Here is a 13,546-nt window from a genome sequence, read left to right as displayed (position 1 = left end):
CTCATATTACAAAAACCCCGTCCTTCTAACAATTGTCGATAAGTACACACGAAAGGGACACATATCGTGTGTGGACGATAATATCAAACATGTATTCTTGACATTTTCCTTTAAAGTCTGTGGGTCTTTTTATTTATTTTATTTTTATTATTTTTTAAGTATGTGGGTCTTTCAAGGTGCCATGATAATCGTTGACTTTATTTTTGGTTGGCAATGGCTGTTGACTTGAGATATCAGAAGACAGAGTCAGACAGGCTTGGCCCCATTATTATTAGGTCTAGATTTTCAACATTTGGGCTTGTCAAAATCCCACTATGGTTCCGATAGATTCCCAGTGTGATTATCCCTAAAACACCTTCAAAATCATTAACTAAGATGATCACATTTTCACCCTTTAACCTTTTCCCCTTTCAATTAGGACAAAAAAAAACCCTTTAGGTGTCCATGCTTTTCGGTTATTGTTCGTATTGTTTAGGGGTGCAAATGCGGTTACGGTTAGCGGTTAGTGGCAATAACCGCTAACCGTAACCGCCCTAGCGGTTAGTAAATTTCACTAACCGCAACCGCTAACCGCCTAACGGTTAGCGGTTAGCGGTTAACCGCCGGTTAGCGGTTAGCGAAATAGATAACCGCCCGCTAACCGCTTTTTAAAAATTGAGCTTTTTTTTTTTTGCTTTCTTTAGGGCTTTTTGAGCTTTTTTTTACCCTCATTTTTTTTTTTCTTATATTTTTAATATCTTATTGGGCCCAATATAATCCAAAACCCATTCCGATCATACCCCAATAATCAACAAATACACAATAAATGACCCAAAATCATTGGAAATAATTGTAAAATAGTAGGAAATCAAAAATCAAAGTAGCTCGGGAAAAACTCCAAGAAAATGAACCCAAAATCACTGACCTTGGCTGTCTAATTTGAGAAAAAAACTACCCAGTATTTTCGTTGAGCCGATCATGAGCAGCGGGTGAGTTTGAGAGAGTTGAGACTTGAGAGAGGCTGCTCAGCAACTTTGAGTGATTTTGAGATTTCGTGAGATTTAGGGTTGGAAGAAAGAGATGAATATATACAGGTGCAAAACGATGTAGTTTTGCCTTCTATATAATTTTTTTTTTTTAAAAAAAAAAGGTTGAAGGATAAAACTATTAACTATCAATGATTCGATTTTAAAAAAATTGTTACTAATGGTTCAAAAAATTCAAAATTGTTCAAAAAATGGTTAATTTTTTTTTTTTTTTTTAAATGGTTAAATTTCTTTTTCTAAAAAATGTTCAAAAAATACATTAATACTTCAATTGTAATTATAAGTGACACATTGTTGAATCTAATGTCAATTACTTAATTTGATATTATATAATCATATAGTCTCATTAAATTATATCATATGATTCACATGATTAATTATTTAAATTCTTATCATATTTACTTATAATCTTTTTTCTTTGAATTGAACTTAATATCTAATGGTAAATGGTAATGTTCAAACTCCTAAATTCTAAATTCCTAAAGTATCTAATAATGCTTTAATTAAATTGTAGACTTGTAGTTATAAATAATATATTGTTTAATTCAATTGAATCAATTGTGATTATCATTGTACATGAATCATATGATTAACTTGTAAACTTATGACTTATGAGTTATGTCATATTATATATGTATTATTTATTATTATATAATCATATGATTTAATGATCAAGTCATCATGTGATATAATCATATCAATTACAGTGATAATATATAAATTACTAAAATTGTAATGATAATACATTAATACTTAAATTGTGTTTATAAGTAACACATTGGTCATTGTTTAATCCAATGTCAATTACTTAATTTGATATTATACGAATCATATCATCATTGTACATTAATAATATGATTCACTTGAAGTCTTGAATAAAGTATTTGAATTGTCATCGAATCATATGATTAAGTATTGATATTATACATTTATATTATTCATATGCATATGTAGACTTATATAGACTTATAACATATATAGACTTATAAGTTTATAACATACATTGAAAATAAGTCTCTAGATATTTAATTGTTGTATTAGTATGAATTGGTATACGTATGAGTTATGTCATATTATATATGTACAATTTGTTATTATATAATCAAATGATTTAATGATCAATCTCATGTGATATAATCATATAAATGATAATATAATATATTAATACTCAAATTGTGATTTAATTATTTTTTAAAAAAATTGTGATTTAATGATCAAGTGATTATATTATATGTATAAATATTTTTATAATTATAATTATAAAAATATATTATATAAAAAGGCGGTTAGCGGTTAGCGGTTACGGTTAGTAAACCCAATAACCGCTAACCGCTAACCGCTAGGCGGTTATAGCGGTTAGGCGGTTAGCGGTTAATACGGTTAAGCGGTTAGAGCGGTTAGCGGTTAGCGGTTAGAGCGGTTAACGGTTAGAAACCGCCCGCCTTTGCACCCCTAGTATTGTTCTTCATGGATTGGGCTTATTGGTCTTTATATATACAATACATGTCTTCCTTTATATATATATATATATATTGGTATCAATATTTTGTTTATATTTCTTCCATATCTTATTACAAATCAATTATTACATTCGTGAACTTATGTGAACCCACAATCAGAAAATAGTATATAAAACCTAAAATTATTGGAAATGTATTAAATGCTTAACATTTTTCATTTTGTCTTAACTTCTTGTGCGTTAAAATCTTGTAGAATCTAAGACAAAATGAATATATTTTAATCATATGCTAACACTTGCCAACGAGCTGTAAAATAGTTCTAAAATAAGTTTTTTTTGTTTTTTTTTTTTGGATGAAATGGTGAAGGAATTTTCATGGCATGCTTGCTACATGATTCTTTGCTTTTTGTCGTGGTCATAGTATGGGTTGTATATATAACGTTGTTTATTTGGAAGCTTACTCAATGTCTTCGGCTCTTGGGCTTTTGAGGAACTCTTTTTTTTTTAAAAAAAAAAAAAAAGTATATTTAAACAATCTTTATCTTTAATTTATTTCCACGTTATATAATCTTCACCTTTCGATTCTGAACCATCCAATTCGATAATAAAAATAAAAAGAAGACGAAGACGAAGAAGAAAAGGCCAAGGCCACCCATTTGGGCTTGCTTCCTTTTTTGTTTACTATTATTTACCGTTTGGACAGGTGGGACGAAACTTATAAAAGATATTTGGGCCACATGGGGACTACATAGGCTTAGACCAACATTTTTGTCAATGATCCAGTTTCCAATATGTCCAAGGCCGCGGGAATAACGGAGAATTGATTCAATTTCTGACACTGATGATACTTTGAAGAACGCCAACAAAAGTTCATGTGGAAAAAGAATATTGTTTGCTTGCAAACAATATATATATTAAACCTCCAGCGGCAAGGGCTAATATGTCACCTATCGGATTTTGATCATGTCGAAATATGATATAAGATTATATAGGTCAATTCTAATCCGACTCATTTAATTAAACGGGTCAGATCATTCAACCCTAACTCGTTAATTTCGTTTTTAGCTCATGTCAAAAGTTGTACGTAATAATATCCTAAGCGTTTGTGAGGTAATTGGTCACCATATTTTAAGAAAAAGTATTAGAGGGTAGGATAACAAAGTTAATTAGCTGATTACATAAAGATAAAGTAATGCACTTGGAAAATGTTGTTTACTTTGACTTACTTTAATTAGGTACCCATAAGACAAAAATTGCAAGTGCATATCTTTGATAAAACAAATCCCAATAAGTGCTAGGGAATCTATCCTGTGCCCATAATGGAGAAGGAGGCGGTATGTTATAGATTGTGAGATGGAATTCCATCAAGGATTCTCTCTGGTGGCATCCTCTTTTGTCACAACACTTTTGCCCCATTATACCATCCATGTAGTTTTGGGTTAAAGCTTTGCAATATTCCACTTCTATATTGGGTAGAAAATTACTTCATCAAAAGTAAATAGATTATAAAATATTAAGTATCGCATTAGTTTCTTAGTATGTGAGACTGATCTTTATACACGATTTTAAAGAACTCCAATTACAATTTAACTAGATTTTAAAGTGATGACGCAAATGTGACTAATGCTTTTTCGGGGTCGTTACAAGCTCTCTCCATTCTGATGAGGATTTAAAGTTTTCCATGCATTTTGGATTTAGTTATTGTGAAAAAAAAAAAAAAAAAAATGATCTTTTTGGGTACCTACAAGCCACTTTATTCTATCAACTTGTTTAAGTGGGTTCTGACCCACTAAGAATGGAATATGGAATAGATTTCATATATTTGCCCTGCCCCAAGTGATGGGAACTAAAACATCATATCAATTTCTTTGATTTCTTGGAATATTTTTCTATTGGCCATGACTCCATGACCATACTCACTTATCCAGGGATAAGGCAAATAATGAAATATAAATAAAGAAAGTTGATCAAATTAAGGCCGCAACAAGTCTTTTCTAAAACAAATTAGAATTGGCTAGTCTCTAAAATTTATGTGCTTACTATTGTTTAAAGCCTTTGGTTTATGTCAAATGCTAGTGCACACATAATACAAGTTCGGTATACGTCTCTAATCATTAACGTGACAACCTCATCTCACGTCACATACATAAAGGACACCGGACGCAAGCATTGCTCTTGTTTTAATATAGGAAATATAGCTTTCAGGCACCTAAAAATCAGATGCATGCATCTTTTAGGTTCAATGATGGTTTAAAAGTTAACATTTTAGTATCTCTCCCTTTTTAGTGCATAATATTCGGTGCAACAATTCTTTAAAAATCCTGCAAACTTTATAATTTGTAGATAAAGTGAGATTGCAGGTAGCAAGCAAGAAGGTGGTGTAAATGGAGGAGGGGGTTAGGCATTGGTGGAAACATGCAGTGGCTTCTTATCATTTTATCTTTTAAGCAATTTGAGTGGAACAAGACCTACAGTAGTTGTTGTTGGTGGAATCCGATCGACCTTTTGACCCTCCATTCCTATTGGCCTCAGTGCCTTTCTTCCAAAGATTAAAAAAACACCTAGTCTATATGCTTTTATTGGAGAAATATCATTCTAAGGACCACCTTATCAATTTTAATCTTTTAACTAAAATGAATTCAGAGAGGGGGGAGCATGGAGAGAAAAATTATGAATGTATAATTGAAAAGAAAAAATATATATATATCTTGTTTAGAAATATATAAGAATGTTAACAGAGGTGTTTGAATATAAATCACCCTATTCAAGTTGTGGGCTTGATTATATATACGTGTGTGAGAGAATAACTTCAATTAGGTTGTGGTGTAAACTGAGTATTTTGCACCATTCAATAGAAAGCAGACACCTCAACTTGAAACATCCAAAAATAATATAATCATTCACACTAAATAATTTTTCTTCTCTTAACCAAATACTTCATAGACAAAATACTCATTGATAAAACCATCGGAACCACCATTTTGGTTAATTTTTGAGACTCCAGTGTTGACGACTTGAAGGTGGGTGGGGTTCGGTAGTAGGTGGTGGGCGTTGGGTTAGAACGAATAAAAAAAAGTTCATGAGATTGATTTAAATTAAAGATACAGTATTTTCATCTTCATTGTATTTGATGTTTTTACTTTAAACACGTGAGCCGTTCAATCTTCTCACGCTAAGCAACCATCAACAGTTCATCGCCATTACGGAACTGTCATGTTCATCGCAGAATCATCGATACGCTCAAGGCTATGTAGCTTTCAAAGTGAAAGGGATGCACTGTGAATCAACAAGCATAAGCATACAATAAAAAACCATGGGCACGGCATGCGAAAGTGAGTTATAATTGTGATGCATGGGTCATGACTATCCACCCACATGCATCCTCCACCCCTCCTTGCCCCCCACAACACAAGAATTAATGATGAAGTGATGAGAGTCATAAGGTTGAGTATGAGTAAGACAATAACCCACATCCATGCAAAAGAGTTGGATTTAGATATTGATGGTCGGACTTTTGTCCAAGTTCCTCAATTTTGGTAGTGTGTATATGACACATGGATGAGGTATCGGAATCCATCGTATTAATAATTGAAGTGACGGATGTTTTTTTTCTTTTCTAATTGACTCAGCTTCATTGTGATAGGTAACATAAACCTAAAAATATTCATTGTGACAATATCCTCATCCTATCACAACATAAATGGAAGATTCATATCCAAGTATTAAACTAGAACAATGAATATATTTACCACTTAATTATCAACCTTGAAAGTTTATTACTCGTTAATTACGATATTAATTTAATGATTAAATTAATTATTTTCTATCAACTTAAAATTTTTGAATAACTAGTTATTTAACATAGTATCAGAATAAATATCATGAATTTGAACATTTACTTGGCAATTTACCCTTAATTTGAATTGAATATTTCAAATTTAAACTTTTGAGATAATTACAAGTGATTTAACATTACCAATTGAACTTTATTGAGCCAATAAACCAACTTAAAGTTGTAAAGATTAAGCTTATATTAGTCTATATGTATAATTGAACCTTTTTTTTTCGCACTAGCATAAGAAAAAAAGGGGATATTATTTTGGCTTTAGTGAGAATTATCATTTTCTCTTCATACTTGAGTGATGTTTCTCTGTTTCTAAAGTAGACAATGAAATCCACTTTGATTTTAGACAAAAACATGTCATTCGAGCGGTCAAAAAAGAAGAATGAAAATTAAAAATCCCATCATGGAAAGGCCACCAATGTGATGAATACGGATAAGGAATCTCCTATAACTCTGGGAGAATTGCAGCTGTATGCAATTCTCTTAAATTGCATTGCTTGCCTGCAATTTGTGAAATGAACGGTCCGAATTGATCCCCATTAATTATTAAAAAATGTAGAAAAAAAAAAAAAAGAAGAGATGGCCGGATAATTCCTTGAGGCGGTTGGCCATTATCTAGAACCTTGAAGAGTGGTTGACCACCGTTTTACCCTTTGATTGAGTGATCAATCATTTTTAAAAAGTGGTCAGTCAGAACCCATTTAATTATTTTGAGGTTGGCCGACTACCCTTTCACAATCAAAAAGATTTAATTACATTGTTATAAAAATAAATAAATGGCCTAAATTAAGCTATAGGTAGGCCTTAGGAAATAATATATATATATATATATTATTTTCTAAGGCCTACCTATAGCTTAATTTAGGCCATTTATTTATTTGTTTATATTTTTGTGAGAATGACGTACCCGTAAGTAAAGGATAATTGTTACACAATTTCAACAAGACAAGTTGATCAATAAATTGTCGTCATCTAAACCACACATCACCATTAATCAAGTTTTTTTCTTTTTTGCTTTAGCTTTTTCAGATATTTGTGTAATCTTTTTGGCTGACGAGCGACGACACCCGAAAAAGCAAAGATTTAAATTATAAACCAATCAATGCTCTCTCACATAAATTGTTGAGAATGACAAATTAAGATTTGAATTCCCAGCAATTTGGAAAGCAAATATAAGAAAATCTTCATTATGATTTAAAATATACGAGACAACAAAATCACCGAAAATCTCGGTCTTTAGAAAAATATTAAGAGTGAAATGAAGGATGAAGAAATGATTATTGTTTGAGCAGTTTTCCGAATGATGATGTGGAATGGGCTCTATGGAAGACTTGATAACCGAGGAATTAACTGGATATGAAAAACAGAGAAAAGGGATCAAAGCTGCCGGCGTTGTCCGGCCGGGAAAAGCTCCGATGCCTAAGTTAGTCACAGTGTTTAAGAAGAAAATAATATTGATGATTACGGGTGATATAAAGGATATGCAATATATTCAATTTTTTAGGGTAAAAATAAGTTACCGAAATAGTGGGAGGGAACCCTCCTTTTATAGGTATTGGGTTGCACTTGTTCATCTAACACTGTGGATTTTACCGGGGGTCCACATGTCAACAATATATTAGGGAATAGTAAATAAGACATTTTATGCAGATATATCTAATATTCCGAGAGTGCTTCCCGAGACTCCATATTCATGGAAGGCTCGGCTTACCGAGCCTTCTAACAGAGCGTTATATACTGGGCTTAAGTGGGCCTAAAATAATCGAGTGTAAACATGGTGAACAGTAAAAAATGACCGAGCTCTAAGGATGGGCCGAGAAATCGTTTACTGGGCCCAACTCAACTTATCCATGACACAACAATTATAATAGAAACTAGTTAATAATTGGGCTTCATTATTTATGTATGGAAAAAGAATGGCTGTATGGTATGGGAATCGCGTTGGATTGCACGTACTTTAGAACCATTTGTGCCTATAGCTAGTGTTTTGCGTGTCCACGTCTGATTATTCTCCCTCTCTCTCTCTCTCTTGACCAATTGAGAAAGTTGTGTGTGTGAGAGACAAGTGACATGGTTAATGGAAGGTGAGTTTGATTCTTAGTGTGTGGTAAAGGGTATCTTATTCTTTTTTAGAAACAAAGCATGTTGGATGACGTTGATGTGATCCCGTCACATCCCTTCCACTCTTCTCTTTATATATGTCTGCAAGATTCTGGGTTTTATTTGCAGGGTATTTGCCATTTGGAGCTTGGATTCCTCAGGAATTCGATTCTCATTCCTACCATCTATCTATATAGATATATATACATACTTATACATATATAAATACTCCTAGATTCGGTACCTATATTATCTTGCTTGCTAGCCCTCGCTTCACAACTCCAGGATCAATCTCTTCTTTTTGCTGCTGAATTCAATTAGGAGGTTGAAATCATACTCCCTCTTATCTCCATCGGTATGGAACTACTTATACATATATTTTGGTCATTGTTTTCTTTACTTTTATTTGAATTTTCACGTATTTAAGCTTCATAATCTTTTTGTCTTTTTCAAGGAAAGTTTTATCTAAACGGGTCCGAATCTTCAACATTTTGTTGTTTGCATTGCTATCAATTTAGACAGCGATGTAAAAGAATCCATATGAAACATGCTTATCCAAATAGGATGGCGGGCTGTTTAAGAAACGTTCGGACAAACGAGTTTCCATAAAAAATTTTCTTACATTTACCGCTGAAATTACTTAGCTATCTGGACAGCATGATTCTAGAGATCTCTTTCCTACTCAAACTCAAACAGAGAGAAAGACAAAGAGCCTTTTGGTTTGTGGCCTTTAGTGGACACTTTTGGCTGTCTAATACAAAGGCCAGACTCCTGGGATTTGTGACCTTTGGGGGCTTTTGTATTTCTTGCATCTATTTAAATATCCTGTTTTTTGGGCACTGTTCATGGATTAGAATGCAGACACTATTACAAGTGTTATGTGTTGCCTGTACATGTGTCTTTGCTTCCTGCCACATCAGCAGTCCTCTGATCGGTGGGGCATGTTTGGTCAGTCCATATCCCCCTGCTTTTGAACCGACACTGGCTCATACAATACAATGAGATTTGAATCTGGTGTAATGAGCTGTTCTGAGTGGGCCTCATGATCAGGTTGGTCCAAACAGGTGTCTAAGCTCTTGCTTAATTAAGTAGAGTTCGGGTGCTCTCCCACATGAACCGATTGTATTACATGCAAAACGGACAACTCATTGCCCCATATTGCCGTCAAACATAACGAGCAATTAGGATAGGCAAGTCGAGCGGTTTGAAAGGTCAAATTTTCTTTTTCTTGAAAAAAAAATTGTTAAATAACCCTATGAATGCCTTGTGCTTCTGATCATTTTTTAGGCTCAAATACAGGTCACGTTTCTAGTATTATCCATTATATTACGCCCTCATATTACATATATATCCAGCATATGGGCGTAATATAATCAGAACTTCACGTTTTCTGTGTGCCACATAATATGGGATTCTAACCATAATTATATTTATATCTTGATGATGATTATATTAATTAATCTCCAGCTGCAAGATAGCAATCATCAACTCAGAATGAGTCAGCAATTCGCTTGTTCATTCTATTTTAAGTGAAACACAACCTTATCCCATTATTTTTTATATATGTTTTTTGTCATAACTTAAGAGTGGTAATGCTGGCTTGGGCTCAATCTGTTCTGGTTCCATTGTTGGTAGTTTCAGAACTATTACACACCAGTCTCTTAAGATTTCGATCTAAATCTTTTTAACAGAATAATTGGTAATACTAATTATAAGATGCACAAAATGTATATAGAAAAACTATGGTTGAGGATTTACTGGCTTCGATCGAATATGAATGAAAATGACTCATTTTATGATCCATATTAGATTTTAAAAAACTGTCTTAGCTTGGACTCTTGGGAGTGTGAACAACTGGCCGGCGAGAAAGCCAATGCATTTTATAATCGTAAGGCACAAACGTTGCCATGCTTTGCACTCTGCGAAATAATTTGAAATTTTGATGCAGACCAAGAAAGACCAAATAGGTTAATAATATTTGGCTTAGACTGAATAAATTAAATACTTATTATATTTTTCTTACATGTTGTATTGGTAAGATTGTAGAAACATTGCATGTGATACTTGCCTGCAAATTAATTAACAATTTATGGTCACTTTCCTAGTAATTTTGTTCGTAATATAGAATCAAACTCATTTCATTATGCAGATTGAAGTGAACAATTAAGCTTCTGATCTTATCTTTCTTACATATTCTATTAATATACTGTTGATTGTTGTTTAATATTGACTTGGACTGACTGTTATCTATATATATATATATTGCTTGTTGTTCTAATGAGAAATGTGACTTAAATTGATCTATCTTCCTTACTTGCATCTGCAAGAGATCAGAGAGACAGAATTCACAGAATCATGAACGCTTTAGTGGCAACCAATAGGAACTTTAAGCTGGCCGCTCGGCTTTTGGGTTTGGACTCTAAGCTCGAAAGAAGTTTGTTAATTCCCTTCAGGGAAATCAAGGTGATCATTAAAGTTCTTTACATTCTCTTCCACTGCATTTTTACTTTGATGTTACATGTGTTTCTTTCTGAATGTCGTTGTTATACTGTTAAAAACATACAAAAGGGCTCAAGAGAATCCAAGAACATTTTCATATTCATCAGTAGTATGATTGGTGTAGCATTTCTCTGCACCAATCAAGCAGGATATAAGATTCAAATGAGTTGCTCAGTTTTCCCTTATTTGACTCTGCTTCTTTTACTGTTTTTGAGCAAAACAGGTCGAGTGTACCATACCCAAAGATGATGGCACTCTGGCATCTTTCGTTGGGTTCAGGGTCCAGCATGACAATGCCAGAGGCCCCATGAAGGGAGGAATCAGATACCACCCAGAGGTTGTTTACATTTCAGATGTTTGGAATCTTTCTTCTTTTTGAAGTTTCTCCAACAATCACTAGGCTTTGCTACTCGCTTGCCTATTTTGGGTTTCAACTTGATGATTTTATATATGGGTGAAACAGGTTGACCCAGATGAAGTGAATGCTTTAGCACAGTTGATGACTTGGAAGACAGCAGTGGCAAATATCCCATATGGTGGGGCGAAGGGGGGAATAGGATGTAATCCAGGGGATTTAAGCATCTCTGAGCTAGAAAGACTTACCAGAGTTTTCACCCAAAAGATACACGATCTTATTGGAATTCACACAGATGTTCCAGCTCCTGATATGGGAACAGGCCCACAGACCATGGCATGGATACTAGATGAGTACTCCAAATTCCATGGCTACTCACCTGCAGTAGTGACTGGAAAACCTATTGTAAGTGTGTATATATATAAATGGAAAAAAAAAAAAAATCATCTCTGCATCCAATTGTAGCTATGATTCTTATAGATTTCCAACTTGTCTGATGATATGAACTCAAGTTTGAAGTTTCTTCTTCTGACCAAGAGGAGATTTTGGAGTTGAAGATTTTTGAAGTTTGTACTGACATGAAATCACTGATTTCCATAGAATTTGGTCTTGCGTGTGATTTCAATTTCCTAAGTTTTTTCTTTCTTTCTTTTACTTTTTATAAATTAGGACCTTGGTGGATCTCTAGGCAGAGATGCAGCAACAGGAAGAGGTGTGCTCTTTGCAACAGAGGCTCTTCTCAATGAGTATGGGAAGAGCATTCATGGACAGCGGTTTGTCATACAGGTGCACCTTCCATACCATACTACTTATGCTGTCGAATGATGCCCATGTAGAAGTTTGTCATCATCTAAGCCATCAAGATATATTTGTTTTCAGGGATTTGGAAATGTGGGGTCCTGGGCTGCCCAGCTGATCAGTGAGAATGGTGGGAAGATTGTTGCTGTAAGTGACATCACTGGAGCCATAAAAAACAGCAAAGGAATTGATATCCCAAGGCTACTCAACCATGTCAAAGAAAACAGAGGAGTCAGAGGCTTCAATGGAGGTGATCCAATTGATCCCAAGTCAATATTAGTTGAAGACTCTGACGTTCTCATCCCTGCTGCTCTTGGAGGTGTCATCAACAGGTTCTTTTCCTACCCAAAGGTTTTACAGATATCTTGTTTCCAAATAATTATCAAGATTAACTAATTTTCTATTTTGGGTATTAATTAATGTTGATAATTGCCTGACTGAAGGGAAAATGCAAATGAAATCAAAGCCAAATTCATTATTGAAGCAGCTAACCATCCAACTGACCCAGAGGCCGATGAGGTTAGTGCTTTTTTTGTCTTCCCAATTTAGAGTTAGAAGGGAGATTACAAAAAAAAACCTTTGTAATTCATAGCAATTGTTTGCAGATATTGTCAAAGAAAGGAGTTGTGATCCTCCCAGACATATATGCAAACTCAGGAGGCGTTACAGTTAGTTACTTTGAGTGGGTTCAGGTGTAGTAGCCATTATTTTCCTCTTCTAGTGTTTGTGTTTTTGGGTTGGGCCAGTTTTTTGAGTGGAATGATTGAATGCAGAACATCCAAGGATTCATGTGGGATGAGGAGAAAGTGAACAATGAGCTGAAGACGTACATGACCAAAGGATTCAAAGATGTGAAGGAGATGTGCAAGGCTCACAACTGTGATCTTCGCATGGGAGCCTTCACCCTTGGAGTTAACCGCGTCGCACGGGCTACAGTACTTCGGGGTTGGGAAGCCTGAGTCTAGCTGGGTGCCTGCTTTTAGTTTTAATAAAGATTAAGGCTCCTCCTCCTCCGCTGATGACTATGATCAATGGGACTACACATTCTTATCGAGTTTTTTGATATTCCTCTTGCGTTTGTAACTTCACCTGAGGATATTACTGTCATTTACATGCACTTAATAACACTTCAGGGTTTTTTTTTTTGTTTTTTTGTTTTTTTTGTTTTTGGTCTCTGTCTTTTACTTTTCATTTTTAATGTCAGCTTACGCCAACCAATCAAGATTTTAAGAAATCCTAAAAGATTATCTCTTTTTATTGCATTTGGTGGGGGGGGGGGTGGTGGGGTGGTGTTGGGTGTGAATTTCCCCCCATTACCTTTTGCCATTCCCTTGGCCTTAGAAAATATTTTTCTTTTTTTTTTAAATGACAACAATGCTCGCACCTGTTTGCTTCAAAATACCATAATACATTATTTTCATGTTAGATTCTGCTAACCAAACGCCACTTTAAATCTTACAAGTACA

At 34.2% G+C, this 13,546-nt stretch overlaps 1 protein-coding gene across 3 annotated transcripts; it reads left to right on the top strand.

The window, feature by feature from the left end:
• Window positions 1-8,570: 8,570 nt before the first annotated feature.
• Window positions 8,571-13,226, top strand: LOC132192014 (glutamate dehydrogenase 1). Of its 3 annotated transcripts, none has more exons than XM_059607192.2 (9): window positions 8,571-8,752; window positions 10,756-10,891; window positions 11,151-11,264; window positions 11,391-11,687; window positions 11,952-12,068; window positions 12,162-12,412; window positions 12,524-12,599; window positions 12,686-12,772; window positions 12,854-13,226. In XM_059607192.2, exons 2-9 carry the CDS (start codon window positions 10,784-10,786, stop codon window positions 13,037-13,039), a joined length of 1,236 nt encoding a protein of 411 aa, XP_059463175.2. In that variant the 5' UTR covers window positions 8,571-8,752; window positions 10,756-10,783; the 3' UTR covers window positions 13,040-13,226. The 3 variants fall into 3 exon arrangements, with proteins under 3 accessions (XP_059463175.2, XP_059463174.2, XP_059463173.2); XM_059607191.2 differs by having other exon boundaries at window positions 8,571-8,783; window positions 10,763-10,891; XM_059607190.2 differs by having other exon boundaries at window positions 8,571-8,783.
• Window positions 13,227-13,546: the final 320 nt, after the last annotated feature.

This window comes from Corylus avellana, chromosome 10 (genome assembly GCF_965113065.1).
Source record: "Corylus avellana chromosome 10, dhCorAvel1.hap1.2, whole genome shotgun sequence".
Taxonomy (NCBI): Eukaryota; Viridiplantae; Streptophyta; class Magnoliopsida; order Fagales; family Betulaceae; genus Corylus; species Corylus avellana.
Note: the sequence above shows the minus strand (reverse complement) of the source record. Positions and strands in the feature narration are given on the sequence as shown.

Bases quoted from the DNA above. Each gene is read 5' to 3' on its own strand.
- LOC132192014 (XM_059607192.2), top strand. From the start codon at position 10,784: ATGAACGCTTTAGTGGCAACCAATAGGAACTTTAAGCTGGCCGCTCGG. The intron at 10,892-11,150 runs GTGATCATTAAA...TGAGCAAAACAG, and splicing joins TTCCCTTCAGGGAAATCAAG to GTCGAGTGTACCATACCCAA. The intron at 12,600-12,685 runs GTTAGTGCTTTT...AATTGTTTGCAG, and splicing joins CTGACCCAGAGGCCGATGAG to ATATTGTCAAAGAAAGGAGT.